At 42.7% G+C, this 21,898-nt stretch overlaps 1 protein-coding gene across 2 annotated transcripts; it reads left to right on the top strand.

The window, feature by feature from the left end:
• The first annotated feature begins 774 nt into the window (after positions 1-774).
• On the top strand, positions 775-21,594 carry PARP14 (poly(ADP-ribose) polymerase family member 14). 2 transcript variants are annotated; one of them, XM_069861490.1, is made up of 19 exons: positions 775-1,012; positions 1,848-1,954; positions 2,553-2,586; positions 3,780-3,860; positions 4,588-4,785; positions 5,329-5,616; positions 7,550-7,786; positions 8,657-10,911; positions 12,326-12,559; positions 12,836-13,057; positions 14,413-14,485; positions 14,994-15,143; positions 15,673-15,735; positions 16,766-16,933; positions 17,769-17,975; positions 18,071-18,664; positions 19,807-19,946; positions 20,452-20,626; positions 20,853-21,594. In XM_069861490.1, exons 1-19 carry the CDS (start codon positions 823-825, stop codon positions 21,140-21,142), a joined length of 5,706 nt encoding a protein of 1,901 aa, XP_069717591.1. In that variant the 5' UTR covers positions 775-822; the 3' UTR covers positions 21,143-21,594. The 2 variants fall into 2 exon arrangements, with proteins under 2 accessions (XP_069717591.1, XP_069717592.1); XM_069861491.1 differs by lacking the exon at positions 3,780-3,860.
• The last annotated feature ends 304 nt before the right edge of the window (positions 21,595-21,898 follow it).

Raw genomic sequence — 21,898 nt, 5'->3', positions numbered from 1 at the left:
CCCTCAGCCTCCTCAAGTAAGGAGTGTAAGTATCCAGGTGCAGGCTAGCTAAAGTTGTTATTCAAGCTAATCCTATATTTTAGTTCTAAAATCATTAAAACTATATACAATCTTCAAACGTATAGCAGTATTAGTAACTTATAATAACCTCTTCCTTCACTGACCAGGTGTGGGTCACTAGGTAGCAGTGAGGGACCACCAGCCCTGTGCTGGCTGGGACATCACCAAGATATCTTGAGAACCCACCAGGAGTGCTGTGTCCAGTGCTGGAATCCCCGACATAAGGAGATGGAGCTGTTGGAACGGGCCCAGAGGAGGCTACAATGACGATCCAAGAGCTGGAGTCTACAAGGATGATGAGGACGGGCCGAGAGAGTTGGGCTTGTTCAGCCTGGAGAAGAGAAGGCTCCGAGGAGATGTTATAGGGACCTTACAATGGCTGAAGGGGCTGCAAGAAAGCTGGAAAGGGATTGTTTATAGAGGGCATGTAGTGACAGGACGAGGGGAAACAGGTATGAACTGGAGCGGGGCAGATTTAGACTAGACAGAAGGAGGAGGCTGTTCACGCTGAGGGCGGGGAAGCCCCGGCCCAGGCTGCCCAGGGAAGGTTTGGCGGTGTCCGAGACCAGGCTGGATGGGGCTGGAGCGGCCCGGGCTGAGGGAGGTGTCCCTGCCCGGGGCAGGGGGTGGAACCGGGTGGTCTTCGAGGTCCCTTCGGCCGGCCCTTGCCGGGTCCCTCGTCCTGCCCGGCCCTGGGGCGGGGCCGGAGCCTCGGGAAGCGAAACCGAAAGCGGGGCCGGGGCACAGAGCGGGGCTGCGGCGATGTCGGGGCCCCGGGGCGCCTTCCCGGTGCTGGTGAGCGGCGACTGGGGCTCCCCCGAGCCCCCCCCGGCCCTCGGCAAGAAGCTGCTCTGCTACTTCCAGAGCCAGAAGCGCTCGGGGGGCGGCGAGTGCGAGCTGCGGGCGGGCCCCGGCCCCGGGAGCGTCCTCGTCTGCTTCGCCCAGCCCGAGGGTAGCGGGGCGGCGGGGGGCGCTGGTCGGGGCGGGGGGCGGCGGCTGCTGTCAATCCTGCCCTCTCTCCCTCCATCCTTCCCTTCCCTTTCTCCCCTCCCTCCCTTCTTTCCTTCTCCCCCTCTCTCCCTCCCTTCTTTCCTTCCTTCTCTTTCCCTCCTTTCCCTCTCTCCCTCCCTTCCTTCCTTTTCTCCCTTCCTTCCCTCTCGTCCTCTTTCCTTTCCTTCCTTCTTTCTCTACCTTCCTTCTCCCTCTCTCCCTTCTTTCTCCCTTAACCCCTTCTCCTCCCCTTCTTCCTCTCTCCCTTCTTCCTCTCTCCCTTCTTTCTCCCTCAATCCCTTCTTCCTCTCTCCCTTCTTTCTCCCTCAATCCCTTCTTCCTCTCTCCCTTCTTTCTCCCTCAATCCCTTCTTCCTCTCCCCCTTCTTCTCCTCCCTCTCCCCCTTCTCCTCCTCCCTCTCCCCTTCTCCTCCCTCTCCCCCTTCTTTTCCTCCCTCTCCCCCTTCTTCTCCTCCCTCCCCCTTCTCCTCCTCCCTCTCCCCTTCTCCTCCCTCTCCCCCTTCTCCTCCTCCCTCTCCCCTTCTCCTCCCTCTCCCCCTTCCTCTCCTCCCTCTCCCCCTTCCTCTCCTCCCTCCCCCCCTTCTCCTCCCTCTCCCCTTCTTTTCCTCCCTCTCCCCCTTCCCCTCCTCCCCCGCTTCTCCTCCCTCTCCCCCTTCTTCTCCTCCCTCTCCCCCTTCTTCTCCTCCCTCTCCCCCGGCCTCCTCCTCCCTCTCCCCCTTCCTTTTCCTCCCCCCTTCCCTCTCTCCCTCCCCTGACCGGTTCCCCTCGTGTTTGCAGTGCGGCAGCGGGTGCTGGACCGGCGCCTCCATGAGCTGGAGTGGGGGCCGCGGGGGCGGCTGTCGCTGCTGGTCACCGAGCCGCCCGATGACGAGGATGCTGCTCAGGTGAGGCTGATACTGAAAAAGCCAGCGAATAAGCACTTTGAGACTCATTTTGGAGTTTTAGAAAACAAGCACCCTTTATCAGGCCTGGGCAACATGAGGGGTGATTTCCATCGATAACGTGCAATGAGACAAGAGCTGTTACAGGATGTATTTCCCACTTACAGGCACATGGATAAGTTTTCCCAGAAATCTTTTGCATATTCTATTACTTTCCAAGGACTAATTTTAATGGACTTCAGAACTGTCAAAACTCTTTCTAATTTGGAGCTGGCTCTGGCTCTCTAGCCTTACATTTGAGATAGGGACAGACTCTAACAGAGGTGATTGCAGAAGAAGAGGCATCTGTTCAGCACGGATCATAGTTCACACAAGATGTTATTGTCTTTGAATAGTGAACAATGTCTGGAAAAACACTGAAAGAAAACATGCTGTCAGAGGGGCATTCTCTCTAACTTTCAGAAAAATACAATTACTTAGATGAAACTTTAGCTGAAATAAAAAATATCCAACTACTTTTTGCATCAAGGTGGAGGTGCAGGGTGGGAAGTGGGGGCAAGCTGGACCGTAGGTAACCACTCTCCTCTCCCTCTGCTTCCAGGATCTGGGACCAGATGGTGGTGCTGAGGTACCAGGTAGGATCCGTGTCTGGCACAGTGCAGGGCTGAAATGCCCACCTTGTCCCTGCGGGGCTCTGGGGTGGCTTCCCCTGAGAGCTGGTGCAGGCTGCACTCTTCTTTCCCCATTCCCCCACCCCAGTACTCTCCTTCAGGTTTTGAACCGCACAATTAATTTAATTAATAAAGCACTGTAAGTAAGCTCCCAGGTATGCATAGAAGCTGATCGGACTAACTTCCCATGCAGTTATTGTGGTTCCATCAGACACTGCCTGCATTCTCCCTGCAGGCAGAGTCTGCCCGTCATTCCCAGCCTGCTTCTGTCCGTGTGTGGGTTACTTGTTTGGCCAACAAGGGCAACCTGTGAGGGATGAGAGCACAGACCAGAAAAGCTGCCTGGCAGATGTTGCCATTGCCTTTTGTTTTTTAATTTATCTGTGTTCCTTATTCATTGAATCATAGAATCATTTGATCTCAAAGGTCTTTTCCAACCATCAAGTCCATCCATACCTTTCCACTTCATAGAATCATAGAATGGTTTGGATTGGAAGGAACCTTAAAGGTCATCCAATTCCAACCCCCCTGCCATGAGCAGCGATACTCCCAGTCCACTGGGCAGCTCAAAGCCCCATCCAGCCTGGCCTTGAACACTCCCAGGGATGGGACATCCACAGGTTCTCTGGGCAACTTGTTCCAGTGTGTCAGCACCCTCATCGTGAAGAATTTTCTTCCTAATGTCCAATCTAGATCTTCTGCCTTCCATTTATTGTTTTATTCATTGTTTTAAACTAGTAGGGAGGAATGTTGTGTAGAGTCCAAATACGTCACAACAGATGGTTTTGCAGAGGTGCCCGGTTTCCAAAGGTGCTTCCCTCCATAGCAGGGATGTCCTTGACTAATCTCTTGTTCAGTGCCACAGTTTTTGTGTGAGGACAGTGCTGTAATACATGGGAGGACCTGCTGGCAGCGCTTCACACTGCAGGACCGTGTGCAATTTTGGTTTTTGACGTTATGCCTGAGGCTTTTCTGAGCTTAAAGGGTGTTTGTGTAACCACATTCAACATATGGTTTGAAAAAGGAATATATGGAAATCTGTGATTCTAGCAGTGTCAAATGAAATGAAATTCAAGCTGTGTTAGGTCCTAGGTCTACAAGAGTGTGACCTTTTTCTTCTTTAAGTATGCAGTAACTCAGAAAGTGTTGTCATTTAGCTCTAGTTAATGAATCCCAGGTGTCTTTTCCCACCTGCCAGAATAAGGAGGCTTCTGTGTGCACTCAGCAGGAAAAGACAGGTAAGCATGTCACTTATCAAGAAAAGACCAGTGTTTTATTGCTTCATTGGTTTTCTTTGACCTTTATGCTGCAATAGTGCCCTGGTCACCTGAGTGGCTTGTGATAGGTGTCTAATGGAGTGTAGAAATCATGATCTCAGGCTAAAATAAATAAATGGGACAGGCCAGTTCTTTAGGGAGAGTATGTAGTTGATACTGACCTTTGTCCTGGTTAAGCCTGTCCCTCCCTAGCCCTTTCCAGCTGCCACCCACCCTGCTGGGGCGACCTGTGATAGAAAATCAGTAGACATGTACCCCAGGTACAGCTAAGCTTTGCTGGCAGCCAGCATGTGTAGACCCATGGTGACCCACAGCTGTGGCTGGAACTGTAAATGGAGAGAGTACATAGAAAAGTCATGGTTCCCCTCACTGTGGATTTGCAAAGAAGCTTTCATGGCCGTAACTTCTTTTGTCCTTGCCTGGCAATAAATGGAAGCCTTTTCTCCTTACCTCTTGATATGACAGCTCACGCTAGTGATTGTTGAGCTTTGAGATTTAAAGGCTGTTGTAAAAAAAACCAACCACCAAAACCACAACCAACCACCTGAATTACTGTTTATTTGCCTGTTCTTTTACCTGATCTTATTTGTTATTTGTGTAAAAAGTGGCATGCAAACTTGGAGTATAATAAGCTTGGGTTTTTTCTTAACTTTACCCTAAGGCATTAAGGTGTGATCTTTTGTTTCAGAATCCTGTGAGAAACTGAAAGCAGAAAAAGCAGCCTCTAGGAAATCTGTCATAGTAGTAACCACTGCCTCTGGGGAGGAAATAGAAGATGAGATTGTGGAAATGTACTTTGAAAATAAAAAGAAGTCTGGTGGGGGACTCATCAAGTCCTATGTCAAAAAGGATCAGCAAATGTTCATCACCTTTCAGAATGAGGAAGGTATGATCGTATCTTACTTATATCACTGAAGTTCCCTTATAAAAACAAACGTTCGCTAGTGCTGAATCTCTTTGTGGGCATTGTTCCAGCAGAAACAGTATAATACTCCCAAAGAGTGACAAGAGGTAAAAGGAGCAGATATGCCTGTCTATCCAATGCAGATATGGGGTTCTGACAGTGTTTATAATACCCACGGGGAAAGAAGTGATTCTCTGCACCTGTCCAAAATGCTTGATTGAGGCTTACAGAGAATAATGCAGGAGAAACTATGTCAGGAGCACTGCAGAATACATAAACTTTAATTCTGCTTCTGGAGGCCGGGTAAAACACAGTAAAGTACTAAAGGCAGGTCATGGGTAAATACTATTTTGTTGTATTTTCTTTCATATTCATTTCAATTACCAGAGTTTTGGGAAGTGGGAGGAAAAGAAGTGGTAGAAAGGAGGTGGCACTTACCTCAAAAAGTAACTTTTTTTTTTCCTTAAAGAGATAGGGGACATGTAGATCATGATCGCATCTTTCTTTGTTTTCTTGTCAAACTAGATGCCCAAGATGTTTTGCAAAGGAAGGATCACTTTCTGAAGAAAATTAAGCTGTGTGTGAAGCCATGGGAAGTGGAGACTCACCAGGAGCTGTGCCAAATGGAAAACGCTCAGGAATCACCGTGTTCCAACCTAGTTGTGCTTGAAAATGTGAAGGAGACAGTAAAAGATACCATGTTAATTATGCTGATAGAGAACATCAGTGGCTTGTCAGAGGATGAGGGTGACTTCAATGTGGAAATGATACCTGAAATACATGCTGCTGTAGTTACTTTTACTAGAAATATTGGTAAGAAGGAGTCAAAGTTGCAGATCTTTTTTATTAGCTGTTTGTGTATGTGGAGGAGACTAAGAAATGAATGTTTTCTGTCATCGGTTTAAGGTTTAATCTGCTATTGCATCATTTTAGATGAGGATTTACCCTATTAAAGTTAATGACATACCTTTTATCTAAGGTATGGAGGCCAATGTAAGTCAGAAGAGGGCTAGCTTTGATTTCAGTAGTAAACAGAACAGGTAGGACTAAAACCAGACTATAACTTCGAACAAGCAACAGAAGAATTTGTACTGGTCTTAGAACAGATTGACGATAGAGACTTCCCTTGCTGAAGGGTGTTACGTGTGTAGTCAGTTTGTATAGATTTGAGAGAAAATTGAACAACTACATGGAATGGGGCTTTTTAAGATTGTTAAATAGACTGCATCAGGTTTGGGAAATCAGTTTTGCTTAAAAATAATTGGAGGCTGAAAAATAGTACTAAAAATAATTGGAATGGGGAAGCAGCATCTTCTTGAAGCTGATCTGTTGATATTTTTAACAAATTCCATCCCAGGACACGGTGAACTGTAAGTGGTGTGATAAGACCACAGTGGTGTAAGCCATTGCCATAGTAGATGGTGTAGAGATAACAGCACTGCATTACCAGGAGAACTGAATAAATCTTAACAGCAGTGAACTGGATCCAGGATTCTTTGAGTGCCGCTGTGCTTGAGTCCTTTCAGGGATAAGGTGATTTTATGTGTGCTTGATTCCGAGTGAGGAGCTGGGACAGGAGAGAAAGGAGAGTTTGGTCTTCCATGTGGAAAACTATAAATCTCTGTAGGAGGTAGAATGTGGTGAAATAGTTGTATTGCTAGTATGTAATAGGTAAGACTGAAGTTGCTCCAAAATCGAAAGTTGTGAAGGGATTAGTCAGTGCTATAACTAAACCAAAGAAATTTTTAGTTTGTGAGAAGGCACGTTTCCACTTTAGAAGTGAGAAATCATTTGTCTCTTATTTTGTGGTCCATTCCCAAATGTTTGGTGCAGCCTTTAGGACACAAGCAGATTCTTTAAAAACTTAATCACGTGTTTGCCTGACAGATGTAAAAGTGACTTGACTGTCTTTTACCATGGTGGTAACAAGGGAAAAAATAACTGAAGATAGAAACTGTGAGAAGGCTTGGAGAACAAGCCTTATGAGAGGCAGCTGAGGGAACTGGGGTTGTCTAGCCTTGAGAAAAGGAGGCTGAGACCTTATCGCTGTCTACAACTACCTGGAAGGAGGTTGTAGGGAGGTGGGTGCTGGTCTCTTCTCGCAAGTAATACGGTGAGAGGGAATGGCCTCAAGTTGTGCCAAGGGAGATTCAGATTAGACATTAGGAAAAATTTCCTCACCAAAAGGATTATCTGGCACTGGCAGAGGCTGCCCAGGGATATGGTTGAGTCATCATCCCTGGAGGTATTTAAGACGAGTAGGTGAGGTGCTAAGGGATATGGTTTAGTAGGGGAGAGTTGGACTTAGTTGGACTTAGTGATCTCAAAGGTCTTTCACAATTCTATAACTGTAAAAGTGAAAGAAACCAAATTAGAACTGTTGACTTATGTCTGATTACTTGTGTATAAAGCCGTGGGCCAAAACAGAACCTGATCTTATTTTCTGTTTGGGTTGAAGAGACCTGGTGCTACTCAGTAGGAAAACTAGTGACAAATTCTGACTATGGTAGTTGCAGTCAACAGTTGTGATCAAGCATGTGGTGAACACTTGGTAACAGATTCTGAATATGTGGAAAGAAGTAGCTTTGTGGACACCTCCAAGTTGATAGATGCTCCATAATTCAGTGCTTTGGTCAATGCACACAGCAGTAGGCTGCTAACATTGTAGTAGAAAAGTGAGCTGCTAATTTGATCTTGTTTGGGTTTTTGGTTTTAGTTTTTTTTTTCTTCTCCATTATCTTTCTAGTTGCAGGAGAATTTGCTAAGAAGCTTAATCAAAATCACAGAGCAAAGCAACAAAATATTACTGCACGCTGCCTTGAGCTAACAAGAAGTGTTAGAGCTGAAAATATCCCACCTAACACAGCCAGTGACTATATAACTGTCTACTTTGAAAACAAGAAGAATGGAGATGCACAGGTGGTGGATGTTCAGCAGCTGCCTGATGAAGATGCAGCTATCATTACATTCAGTGACCATAAAGGTAATGTTGAAATAGTCTTTATTTCTCTGAGATCTGTTCACTTAAAGATCAAAATGTGGATTTTCTAGACAGATGGATGCTTTTCCCTCTAAAAAACAACAGCTCTGGTGCTTTGTCAGCAGGTCTCTGCTAACAGGTGTGCAAGTTTTGGACCAGCTGGGCATGAGGCATAGAATTTTTTGCTTTTCATGCACGGTTTATTTCACCCAAGCCTTGATCCTTACAGAGTTCAGGCTACAGTTAGATTTCAATAGAGAAAGCGCAGCCCCATGTACTGCAGGAGACTTCCTCCCAACCCACCTTCACCACTAGCTGCCTTGTGGCAGTGGGTGTTGTCTGACTCATCTGAGGCCAGTTTATTATTCTGCTGGAAAGCAGGTGCTTGTGGCTTGTCCAGCCAGTCACAGAAACATGAGCATCTGTGGAAGGTGGAGGACAAGAGGGAGAGCTGGAGGCATTGCAAGGAAGGGGGGATCTGAAGAGACGTTGAAGAAAATAGACGATCTTTTTAGGGCAAGTGGAGCAGCTGTGAATTGATACTGCTGGCTAATAGCCCAGACAGCTGCTGAGTTGGGCAGTTCAAGTACAGCATATGACAGAACAGGGCACAGAGACTGCTCTGTGTGTCTTCTCCTGGAGGAGGATGGTGTTAGTTCTTACCTGGCATTTTGTAACCTAGTTTTTGGCACTTAAAACAACTCTTCAATAATTTAGAATTATGTCTGTGTGGGAATGGGGAGAAATTCATGGAGGAACTATTCTATAGCAAACATTATTATGTAGAAAACAAAGTTTAAAAAAAAAATCCCAGAAGATCTTTGGTTTGAAGTGCTAGCATTAATTGTTTGGGTTTTGGTTTGTTTGTTTTAGATGTAACCAATATCTTGGCAAAGCAGCATTCACTCAACAAAACACCAATCTCTGTCTATCCTTACTACGTCTCGTTGGGAACAGCTCTGTATGGAAAGGAAGGTCCACAAATAAAGAAGCTAGATCCAATTACGGTGCCTCTGGATCCATATGTCTGGGATTACTTGCACAAAAATAATAGACTAATTGAGGCAATAAATTGTGAAATGGCGAAATGTAATTGTGAGCTGGAATGGCCTGAACCCTCCTGTGTGGACCCAAAAGTTATTTTGCATCCTTCAGCTGCTTTGTCTGAGCAGAAGAGATTAGTATCTCGATTGATCAAGACGTGGGATGAAACTGTTTACACAGCATTTTCACATAGCATATCAAAGTACAAAGCAGTTAGGTGTCAAGTAAGTGCAGAAGTTTGGGAAGCCATTAGAAACAGCTTTACTCACAATGAACTTCTGATACTCCCATACATTTCCCATGATTCACTTATTCTAGTAGGTGAAAACGAAGTTGTGAAGAATGTTGAACAAGAATTGAAGTTTCTAGTAGAAAAGGCCACCAGAGAAATTGAAAGAGAAAAGCAAAGAATTGAAGAAATAGTGTTAATGAATTCTGGGGAATATGCAATTTTACAGAGTATTGATCTTGAAGAAAAAATTCGCACAGAGTTTCCAGCCCTGCAGATAATTTATGATCATTCACAGAAGATCATTAATCTGTGTGGAGTGCCTGAGGAAGTTTATAAAGTAAAAGGAGAAATATTAGATAATATACACAGAATGACAAAGAAAATAGTTAATATCCACCCTTATATTTTCCAGTTTTTAGAGCATATTGATGATGAAACTCTTTCACAGAGCCTGTTTATGTCAAAACACATTAGTGCCTTTTATGAGCTTGGCACAGAAGCTATCATCTTGAAAGGGACTTCTCCTGAAGATGTCCAAAAAGCAGAAGAAGAAATAAAGAAGGAACTGATCTACAAATGCATTGCTTTAAAGGACGAGTCAGTCCTCCAAAAGGCGGAATGGAAAATGCTAACCAAGGAAAACTGCTCTAATGAAGCTGTAACAATCTCTCAGGCAGAGAAGCAGGTCATCATTGCAGGTTGTTCTCAAGCAGTAGAAAAAACCTATGAGGAACTTCTTAACTTTATAGATGAAAACACACAAGAACAAAAGATCATAGGAGGAAAGCCCATGGCAGTTGTAATGTTTTTTGAGAAAGAGAAGGCCAGTGTTTGGGACAATTTACAACAAAAGGGTGTGAAAGTTGACTTTATCATGCAGAGGAAATGTAGAGTTATATCCCTGAGTGGACCAAGTAGAGAAGTGCAGAAGGGGGTCACCTTAGTTGAGGAAATTCTATCTGGCCTGCATTATAAGCGTGTGGTAATTGAAGCACCAGGAGCCAAGTCATATTTCAAAGAGCGAGAACACTATTTTGCTGCTACTGCAAAACAGGAATTTAAGTGTCTGATCAGGCTGGAAGATCCATCAGAGGTCCAGCAGGAAGAACAGCAAGAACTCGGTAATATAGGCAAGCCTTATAGGCAGGTGACCTTAGGTGGAATTGTAATATCAGTGAGTAAGGGTAGCTTGTGTAATTACCCCGTGGATGTCGTGGTAAATGCATCTAATGAAGACTTAATACACTGTGGTGGCCTTGCTGCAGCTCTGTTAGAAGCAGCTGGCCCAGAGCTGCAAAAGGAGTGTGACAACCTGTTGGAGAAGCATGGAAGCTTGCAGCCTGGGTGCGCAGTTATCACGGGTGCTGGGAAACTGCCCTGCAAGAACGTCATTCACGCTGTTGGGCCCAGGTGGAGGAAAGACGATGCAGAAAATTGTGTAAGCTTGTTAAGAAAGACAGTGAAGAATATTCTACAACTAGCTGAAACATACAATCATCGTTCCATAGCCCTGCCTGCTATAAGTGGAGGGATTTTTGGCTTCCCACTGGAACTGTGTACGTATTCAATTGTAGCCTCCATCAAGGAGACCTTGGAAGAATCCATGGGGGACAGCAGCTTGAAGGAGATTCATCTTGTGGATATTACACAGGACAAAACTAAGGCCTTCGGCAAGGCACTAAAAGAAGTGTTTTCAGATTACTCACTTTCAAGCAGGTCACTGCATCAGACTAGTGCAGTTCATCAGCCTAGGGAAAGCAAAATTTCTCAAAATAGCAAGGATTTCCCACTGGTAAAAACTGAGGAAGGCCTTGACATCGTGCTGGAAAAAGGAAGCATTGAAGATGCTACAGTAAGTGTTTTAAATTACCTACCTTTAATATATCAAGTGAGGGGTTTTGTTTGTTTAAAAGAAAACAAACACAAACCCAAAAACCAAACAGCCTTAGACCATCATTTGTAGTTAGCAGTGTAACAGGTTTGATATGTTACTGAAATTGGCTATTACTGCTGATAATAAGAATTGCTGTTAGATGACTGTCATGAATGATAGATACAGATAGCTGCGCAGCATCATGTTTTGACATAGCACAGAAGCACATGGATCCCTATGGTATGTGGTGCATTGCAGTTTAGCAGAAGCAGTTGTGGTGACCATGAATGGTTCTGGGCTCCTAAACTCCCTGACCCTACCTTGCTGGGCAGGAAACGCCTGCGTGTAGCATTGACCTTTGCAGAACTCCTGATTGCAAGAGTGTGGTATTAGCACAGAAGCAAAAGAAGGTCCTCAGTGTCAGTTAACATGGATATCCTGCCCTGTGAGAGTGGCTGGGCTGCTTCCAGATCCACTGTGGTCCTGAGGCGGCACAGCCATGCATGTCTGAGCCCACAGCCAATCTGGTTCTCTCTGCATCTGTAGGACATTGGTCTGGGAACTGTTATGCATTTTGTCATTGATGAACACAAGCACACAACTTCACTAATGAATTCCGAGTTACCTCTAGGATTGCATTGCTAACAGTTAGTTGACTGATAGCTTCTTCACTGAGATCACTGGTACTGAAAGCAATTCATTTCAGAACCCTTTCCATAGTGGCCAGCAAATCTTTTCAGGAGTGGATGCCTCTCACAGATTGTGCATGCAGCAACTCCAGTTGGCCAAAGCAGAATATACATTAAAATGTGTATAGAGGTCCTTCCTGAGGAGCTGAAAGCAATGCTTGACACAATGTTAACAGCCCTTTGTATTTCTCTCCTTTCTAAGTTTTTACTACTATTACGTCTTTCTCCATAGATATATTTCAGTCTCTGTTTTCAGTTTTTCCTTTTTCTCTAGACCACTCCTGTATGGAAGGTCCTGCTTAACTTAGTGAACACTGATTTTTGGTCTGCGAGTTTCTCTCACAGAAATGAGACTGAACTTCATAAATGAGAATTCTCCAAGACTGAACTTCATAAACATTTGCAAAATAGAGGTAGAATAAGTAGATCAGGAATGCAGAATTTGAACTTTCTCCTGTTGGCTTGAAATGAATTCTGCTGTTAACTCAGTTTTTGTGCTGCTATGGCCAGGCTCATGGTATTGCAACAGAGCATAACTTTTCTGAGTTTTGGCAAAGTTTTGCTCACTCTCGGATTTCTGTTCCAAATGTTTACTTCGTAAATCAGCAGGCAGCCTGTATTTAATTAATCAGTGCAAAATTTAAACTTGACATTTAAAAGACTTGATACCTAAAAACTAGAGGTTTTGCTTGTGTGTTTTTCAGACAGACGTTGTTGTCGTCAGTGTTGCTAAAGATCTCCAGCTTAATAAAGGGCCCCTTGCTAAAGCTTTGCTAAGCAAGGCAGGGCCAGTGCTTCAGATGAGCTTAAAGGAAGAAGGCCTAGGGAAAACACTTGAGGATGGATCTGTGTTGAAGACAGAAGGGCACAGTCTAGATTGCAGCGTTGTTCTTCATGCCCTGCTACCTTCATGGTCTCAGGGACACACATCTGAAAAGGTATAAGGGTTTCCATTTGCCTGAACTCTAATTTGATTGGGCTTTGTAGTGGGTTTAATGCCTCTTTTCCGTTGATGTGGAGGGCAGGAGATGAGAGAGTTTGGCCTCTTCCTTTTTTTTAACTGTGTGGCTGCATGACTGATCACTTGTTGACTAATATATTCCTTGTGATGTATGCAATTATTGTATTTGAATACCAAGAGAAAGCAATGGTGCTACATTGCATGTACTGGAAAAAGTTACTCTTGGTAATTGAAAAAATTATTGTGTTTATAGGTCTTGGGCAATGTCATCACAAAATGCCTGGAGATTGCTGAGGAGCTAGGTTTAAAGACGATTACTTTCCCAGCGATTGGGACGGGGATTTTAGAATTCCCAAGGTCTGTTGTTGCTAAATTGCTGTTTGACAAAGTGTTTGAATTCAGTAGCAAAAACAGAGTAAAATCTCTTCAGGAAGTTCACATTCTGTTGCATCCAAAAGACACAGCTAATATTCGGGTGAGTTACCATGTTTTTCTATCTCTATTACGTGCTCTTTTGTTTGGGTCTATCTCATGATCTTCAAAGAATCCACAGGGTGCTTGTTCTTATACTAAAGAAGTTTGCTGACATTCTGTCTTGTCTGTACTGAAGGTTTTCTTTTTTTTCGGTTCTACCCTTTGTGGTCAGCTACCTGTCTTGTGCAGCCCTGCTTCCTCCTTGTCCTTTTCTGTTCCTTGGTAGTAATACAGATGAAAGTGTAATTACTCTTTATCTCATTAATTTGCCTAATTCTTCAGTATGTAGGACTTCTCTACAGATAAATTTGCTGCAAATACTGCATAAATATCGTCACTCTTGGAAATAGGAGTGCCTTCGGTGGAGTGCTAATGTATTTTCAGGAAGAATAATTAAGCTAGGATTGCTGTGCTGGTTAACTTCCCCGGCAGAAGACATACTGGCATTCTGCATCCCCCTTTCTTCAATATTATGTTAGCACAAATTCTCTGTATCCATGCTGAATCTCTCAGAAGAGGGAGTGCTGTGTTTAATGTCCAAATAAGTGTTTTCTGCATGTGTTGACTTCTGCTGTTTTATACATTTTGAAAAGCCAAACTTGAAGGCAGGTGCACCAAAGCATGAGCTACTGTGCATAGAGAAGGGTGGCATTGGATTCAGGAACTTGGCAACTTACTTATTTTTCAGTTCAGTTTATTGCTTACACTAAATAACCTTGCTTTCTGAGAACAACAGTCAAAACTTGACATCATCATTATGGCAAATGGTATGAAGTAATCTGTGTTAAGCTCTTTCTACATAGAATCATAGAATAGTTAGGGTTGGAAGGGACCTTAAAGATCATCTAGTTCCAACCCTCCCTGCCATGGGCAGGGTCACCACCCACTGGATCAGGCTGGCCAAGGCCCCATCCAACCTGGCCTTGAACACCTCCAGGGGTGGGGCAGTCACAACTTCCCTGGGCAACCTGTGCCAGTGCCTCACCACTCTCACGGTGAAGAAATTCTTCATGCTGTCTGCCATTAATCACCTCCCTGTCCTCCATGTGCTTTAGCATGTCTTCTAGGAGGATCTGTTCCGTGATCTTCCCAGGCACAGAGGTGAGGCTGACAGGTCGGTAGTTTCCAGGGTCGTCTCTTCTACCCCTTTTGAAAATGGGCACAATGTCATCCTTCTTCCAGTGACCAGGGACTTCTCCTGATTGCCATGACTTTTCAAATATCATGGAGAGTGTTTCGGCAACCACATTGGCCAATTCCATCAGGACATGTTTTTTAACTTTACGTTTCAAACCTTTATTTCTACTGTGTAATCTAAAGCCTTCTAGAGGGCTTCATTGTCATGTCCTTCTCTAGGAATTCTCAGAGGAACTAGAGAACAGACGTGGTGTTAAAGTGCAGCAGACTTCTACAGATACAGCTAGCGCAGGTAAGCTACTTCCACGGAAGTTGTGTGCCTAGTGGATTTTTTAAATTCTTTTAAATACTCCAGGTAATGCACTCATTATGGATGCTTAGTTCTTTGTTTGCTGAGCATGTCATTCCCAAAGTCCAAGTGGCAGTCAAAGTGGCTGCTGTAAAGGCAGTAGATAGTATACTCTGTGAGACTTGAGATGTTTGCTGCTGTCTTACCTTAGAGTTTTGCAAAGGCTTAAGATTTTGCAAAGTAGTGTCTGTATAGGGGGTGTGCAGCAAAACAAGGTTTTATTCTGCCAACTCAGCATGAGTATCGATAGTGGGAATAGATGAAGGGTTGCTCAGAGACTCCTGTGAGAAGGAATGATTTTGGGTTAATATGACAGGTTAAAATTCACAGGCTGAGTCTGGAGCCAAACTGGTCTTTTTAGGTGTTGCGCCCATCAACAGGCATTGTACCTGTCACAAGTCTGTTACCTCATTGCTTCTTTCTGCTCAGGGTCTGTATTTCTTTCCTGCAGCTTCCTCTGGTGACTCTTCAGCCCCAGCACAGAATGTAAATGAAATGACGATTGGCTCCATCCTGTTCCAGGTGGTGGAAGGTGATATTACCAAGGAAAATGGAGATGTCATTGTAAACATAACAAATTCAACCTTCAACCTCAGAACAGGTATTTTAGTTGCTGTTATGTATGAAAACAGTATATGTGGTTGGAAGGGCTAGATGAGGGGAGTAGGAAGTCAGGAAGTTTCAAAACCTTTTTGTTTCACAGGGTAGTTTCTGTTTCACTTCTTAGAGTAAAAAGGTTCAGTTAAGGATTGTCTGAAGCTTAATTGTCCTTATTGATCTATGTTACAGGAAGCCACGTTTAAGATTCTTGCAGAAAGGGAAACTAATCTTTTTTTTTTTTTTTTATAGAATCTTTTTATAAAATCTGCCAGACTAAAGGAGAAGACAAACCTCCATGAGATTTTGGCCTCAGTGGAATTTGTTAGGTACTTTAGATGTCAGTTTGAATTGAAAAGCATAAGCCTAAAATTTATGCAATAGGGCTTTTCAATTATAACCTTTACTCTTACCAGGATTGAGGTATTTTTAGATATTATGTGGTACACAGTTCTGCCTCAAATAGGACTTTAACATTTACTTTAACATTATACAGTGGTAACAGTGGATTCACATGCCTCTTCTCATTTAAGGTGTCTCCAAAGCAATTTTGAGTGGTGCTGGAAAAGCAATTGATGATGAATGTGCTCGACTAGGTATGGTGCAATGTTTCTGATCTCCTTTCTGAAGGTCTTCATGCATGGCAGGGAATGTGCCGGGATACTTTCTCAGTGCCTAGAGTACATCCATCTGTATTACGCACTCTGTTGCATCACCTAGTTTTTAAGCAGTTAATGTGATGTTTGTAAAACATTTGATGAGAGAAGGAAAAGAAAAATCTTGAAGAAGAGAGAGCTTCCTAGCATATGTAAAGAACTATGTTTATCCACTATTGCATCCCTTATGCCAGTAAACCTTTCCATGCTAAAAACAGATCAAGTCTACATCAAACAGAGCCATAAGCAAGGGGTAACGTTAGCATAAATATTAACAGACACTGGAAGCAGCTGTCTACCTACAACTCCTTTTGTCATGCTTGAGTGAGAAGATATATGTTTGCTGTTGGCTTAACTAGCAACCCACTGCTGTATCCTCTGTGTGACTAAGAGGGAAAACTAGTGAAGCTGGGTTTCTGCCACAGAAGAGGCATTTATTTGTAGACCAAATTTAGCTAGTGAACAGTAGATACAGTGAATGGGGAATAGGCATGCACAGGTATATGGTTTAAAACCCCACAAAACCAGAGAGGTGGGAAAGAGGCTGATATGGAGGAAGATGAACAAAAGGAAAAGAATCATGTGGAGGAGATAAGAGGTAAAGCTCTGTTGTGCAGGCCAAGAGAGTAATTGAGGATAAGCAGTGTGAGGGCAGATGGCATGCTTGTGTGCGTGTGAAGATGCAGTGTAGTACTAGTCTAGATGAAGTTCTTCAAGTCTGTAGAGCAAACTTGACAAATTAAGACCCACAAAGTGTATTTGCTAAATGAGGCAAATATTTTACAAACATAAAATGAATCCTTGTGCCTTGAAAGTGTAAATAGAGGGAGGGGGTCGCACAGTCTGTGCAAGGAAACTTGAAGCTTATCTTGGGGCATATTTGTCATGATGTCTTATCTCCTAATGAAGATTAATACGCATCTCTTTTGTGGGTAATTGTTGATTGATTATGTCCTACTTAATGTTTCAGCCTTACAACCTAACAAGGGCTATATCACCACTGAGGGAGGAAGACTGCCATGCAAAAAAATAATTCATTGTGTTGCTAATGATGATATCAAGATGCTAGTCTCCAAAGTGCTTCAGGAGTGTGAATTGCAGCGGTACCCCTCTGTCACCTTCCCAGCAATTGGAACAGGTCTGTGTCTCCCCTTTGAAATGGGTTTAGTGCCTGTGATTCTGCTGATCTCTGGGTTTCAAGCAAGGAGTTTGATTTATCTGAAGGGGTTATTTTTTGGGTGAAAATATGTCCAGAAACTACAGTCTTTAAAACTGGTATCAGAAGCTTATGAAGACCTAGAAAGCTTCACTCCTTGCAGTCAGCTAATATGTAGAGTCTACGACTGCTTCCTTGCTAACAGGGATTCAAAGGTATGTCTGCCTTTGTATGTACCTATCAGATATGTCTAGAGAACCATAAATAATTATCACAGCATCCTGGTATGTGTGGGCAGCTCATGGGAGAATATCTAGGGAGCTACTTCTCTGTTGCTGAAACCAATAGATGATGCAGCTCTGGCTAGCAGGGTTGAGAGGCATGGAATGTAGACTGTCAAAAAGGACAGATTGTCCTTGTTATGTTCAATTGGATCCCTAGAATCAGAGAATCCAGTACTGGGCCCCATTCATGCAGGTACGTCTTGCATGAATAGAACTAGACTTGTTTTTTAGCAAATTGTTGGTTACTGGGCCGCTGAGCATCAGGCTTGCGCACTGTTAGATAAACAAGCCATATCTTCTATATCTTAACCTCATTAGTCCCCATGTCAACAAAAGTAAACTTCCATTTTTCCCTTGCTGGAAAGGTGGTCTCAAACCACCTTTTCCTGATAAATAGAAATATTTCATAATTGCCAGCCTGAAGTTATTTCAGACTTGTTTGTGATTGCGGGTGTGTTCTTCTAAATACGTTTTAAACATTTGTAACAGCTATTAAAGCTTTTTAAAGGTAAAATGTTTACACTTTGTTTCAGGTGAGGCAGGCCGTGATCCAGCTGTAGTAGCTGACAACATGATAGATGCAGTAACTGACTTTGCAAAAAGTAACTCTGCTCCATCTCTGAAACGTGTTAAAGTTATCATCTTTCAGCCACATCTGCTGAGTGTGTTCCATACAAGCATGCAGAAGAGAGGGCATTCTACTAAAACAACAGCCAAATCATTGTATTCGAAGTTCAAGTGTAAGTAGACATCACTTAAATACAGGTTATAAATCTGTTTAGCACTAGCTGATAATGGTTAATATTAATTACAATATTTGTGTATTTCAATGTAGCATGGTGGAATTCTGAGAAATGTTCCCCAAAGGGAAAAAACAAACCAGTTTTGGAAAAGAAAATTGATGTGGCTGTTGTGCAGATTTGTGGTGAAAACAAAAAGAAAGTGGAAGAAGCTGAAAAATGGTTGAAAAATTTAATTTTAAAGGAACAGTTTCAAACGGAAATCAAAGAAGAATCTATTGCTCATTTTGGTGAAAGAGAGAGTGAAGAACTGCATGACCTACGAGAGAAATTAAAAATTGATCTTCGTTTGGGTAGTACCTCTATTCAAATTTCAGGTATTGAGAAAGATGTCTGGATAGCTTATTCAGCTATTCAAGAAATGACCCACAGGGTAAAAGCTGCTAAACAGGAAGAGTTCAGTGCGGAACTTCTACAGAACATAACTGAGTGGAAGTATTTTGAAAAGGATTCATATGTGCCCTTCGACAGCCTCACAAATATGCGCTTGGAAAATGCTTTCCTGAGCAAACAAGAAGATGTTATGGTCACCATTGATAAGAAAAAATACATAGTGAATATAGAAGGTAGATATGCTGTGGATGAGCAAGGAAACCAAAGACTTGTTAGACGTGTTGATAAATCTGAAGGTAAGTAAAAACGTCTTGACAGACTGATATTCCCACCTTAAAACCAGGTTGCATCTAGCCTAGTAAAAGGAAGACATGGTAAGAATATGCAAAGTATTATTGGTTCATTTCTGGAGAATATAGAAAGGAACTACACTGGGAAATGAAAATAAAAGAATCCTGCAGTTATTTAAAAATTTTTAAATGTAGGTAATGTGTTTTGAGATTCTTAACAGGATTACTAGCAATAATTAGATGTTTGTAGCAGCTGTCATTCTAGATCTCAGCTAATTTCTGTTCTTGAGATGTGTCCTCTTCCATTTATTTCTGGTCCTTTACAGTATAAGGAACTACCTTTTTCTTACTCATCCATACAGGACTTTTCCCATTGTATTATTGTTCTTTGTCCTGCTGTGACTCAGTTTTACACGGGCACATTTTATAACTTAATGGAAACAACTTTTTTGTCTGCTTAACACTTGAAAGTGGAAGTGGACAGGTTTAAGGAACTGTGCAGCTCCCAGTGCCTCAGTAGTGCCTCCTGCACATATTTTCAGATTTTTGTTTTCTGTTCTCTCACCAAATATTTCACCTCTAATTGAGGGAACCTATGCTACAGACATCCAGCATTATATGCATCAGTTAGTGTTACTGTTTGACAATGCAGCTAGATCCTAGGCCTCCCATGAAATGGGAGTATGGAAGAAAGGGAAGATTTCTGCTTTTCAGATGGAGAGTACATTCTTGAACTTTTTAATTTAAAACCATCCCTATTCAGAGACTTTATTCTGAGACTTCTAGTTGGTGAGAATTAATTAATCTGTATTTCTGCATTTGCTCCATGTCCTTGAAAACTTGATTTGCAGGGAAGGCTACTGGTAAAAGATGTTGCAAAGGATCCTACTTCAGCTATGAAGAAGAGATTTGTCTAGGAACTATCAATTCAGGCACATCAGTTACCAGGGTAGTGGCAAACTGGAATCTACAAAGCCCTAATCCTTTGTTAAAAGATTCGCAGAATACCCTTGGCTGACAAAGACCAGTAGGCACTAGTGATAAGCTAGATGTAGGGGCTTTTAGAAGGGTTTGTAGTAGTGTGTATTTCATTTTAAGCAGAGGATTTGGTTAAACATGCTTGATCTATGTTTCTTTTGCACATCAAGAGTCTGTTAAGCTCCCTGCAACGTGGGATGATATGGAAAATGCGCGCCTCAAAATAGTGGAACTAAAACCAGAAACAAGAGAATACAGAGATGTGAAGGAAAAGTTTCTGAAAACCTGTAGCTCATCAAAAATTGAAAAGGTAAAAGCATGTCATTGTACCTAAGCATATATGCTTTGAGAACAAGTGATGAAGAATACTAGTAACAACGGAAAAATAAATTCCACTGGGATTTCTGAAGTTGGACAAGTCTTTATGGATGTCACTAACTTTAATCAACATTGGTTTACTGTTGCAGTTGAAGTATTTGAAACGAGTCTTAAGCAGTCTCTTCTTCAGCACCCAGGGAGAATATTCTTTCTTTAAATTGCTTCTGCTGTAATAGAGCACAGCTTTTGCTCACTTAAGCCATGTGTAGTTTGCAGTAGGCATGTCATCTGTGCCCTGGGAGCCTGGAAAACTGTCCCATATTGTTTCCTATAGAGTGTTTCTGTCATGTTTTGGGCTGAGTTCTGTCCATTGTGCCACAGTTTGGAGTGATTTGACAAACTTATTTCATAGTCTGGTATATGTGCTTTGGAGCTGGGAGGAGAATCTTGGAAGCACGTTGAAGAAAATTAATGTGTCTTACTTTCAAACTTTGCAGATTGAAAGGGTGCAGAACCCGTATATTTGGAAGGCCTACCAAATAAAAAAGTGTGAAATGGACAAAAAAAATGGCAACAACAATAATGAGAGGCTTCTGTTTCATGGGACAAATAAGGAGTCGTTAACCTTAATTAATAACCAGGGATTTAACCGGAGCTATGCTGGACGGCACGGTAATATGTATTTCAAAATAACTCTTCTTTTCCTGAACAGGGCTAGGACTTACCTGCCATGCTGTCTGCATAGTCCCCACCTTGTATGCAAAATAGTTTTTTTTGTTAAATCTCCCTAATGCAAATAAAAAGCATAATTGTTGAGATATTCAGAGTCTTTGAAGATGTCAGATAAATGATTTGCTGCTAATGCAACACTCACAAATGTTTGTTTTCCTGATGACAGCTGCAAACTATGGAAATGGAACGTACTTTGCTGTTAATGCCAGCTATTCTGCCAGCAACAACTACTCCAAACCAGATGTGGATGGGAAGAAGTACATGTACTTGGCTCGAGTCCTAGTTGGAGAATATTCTCAGGGGGTAAAAGGATCAATTACTCCAGCAGTAAAAAATGCTAGTAACTCTATAGATCTATTTGATAGTTCAACTGATAATGTGCAACAACCCTCCATGTTTGTCATATTTAATGATATTCAGGCTTACCCAGAATACCTTATCACTTTCACTAAATAAGCATTTTGATTGCAGGCGAGATTGCTTGTCTTCCAGCCGTTTTGAAGGACAGAAACACAGTAAAATACACAATGAAAAGAAATAGTATTATCAAATGGGTTTTTTAAAGCTTTTACATTTAAGCAACCTCTGCCAATTTTTGAAGCACAGAAATGGATTGCTTGTTTACACTTGGAGCAGCTGAGCATATTTAATGCTTGAGCTCAGTATTCTACTGAAAACCATTGTTAGATTAAATCTAGCCCTTATATTGCATTAGCCTTTTCCTGCAGCCTTATGGCCATCCTTGTTGCACTAGGACATGGGAAAAGGTGGCAGGGGACTGAAAGGGATCTTTCAGCCACTGACCACGTGATGTTGCATTTCTGATGGCTTCTTCTAATCTGTAAATGCCAGTCTGCATCATGAATAGTGGCACACTGATTTTCAATAAACAAACTAATTGTAGTTAATGGCTTGTGTTTGTCTAAACCTCTCTGAACATTTATCAGTTTTCAACCGACGAACTTCAATGAACTTGACATCTCAAATACAGGTTTGCTTGGTTTTAATACAGTAACCCTCCCTGGGAAGTTAGTAGGAGGTCATGGAAATTGTGCAAGTTGTGAGGTCAAGGGAGGTTCTACCCCTCTGTTCCTCTCTTGTGAGACCTCATCTGGAGTATTGTGTCCAATTCTGGAATCCTCAACATAAGAAGGATATGGAGCTGTTGGAACGGGCCCAGAGGAGGGCCTGAGTGTTGATACATACCCAACA

The sequence above is a fragment of the Phaenicophaeus curvirostris genome, chromosome 7 (genome assembly GCF_032191515.1).
Source record: "Phaenicophaeus curvirostris isolate KB17595 chromosome 7, BPBGC_Pcur_1.0, whole genome shotgun sequence".
NCBI classification, from domain to species: domain Eukaryota; kingdom Metazoa; phylum Chordata; class Aves; order Cuculiformes; family Cuculidae; genus Phaenicophaeus; species Phaenicophaeus curvirostris.
Note: the sequence above shows the minus strand (reverse complement) of the source record. Positions and strands in the feature narration are given on the sequence as shown.

Bases quoted from the DNA above. Each gene is read 5' to 3' on its own strand.
- PARP14 (XM_069861490.1), top strand. From the start codon at position 823: ATGTCGGGGCCCCGGGGCGCCTTCCCGGTGCTGGTGAGCGGCGACTGG. The intron at 3,861-4,587 runs GTAAGCATGTCA...CTTTTGTTTCAG, and splicing joins CACTCAGCAGGAAAAGACAG to AATCCTGTGAGAAACTGAAA. The intron at 12,560-12,835 runs GTATAAGGGTTT...TTGTGTTTATAG, and splicing joins AGGGACACACATCTGAAAAG to GTCTTGGGCAATGTCATCAC.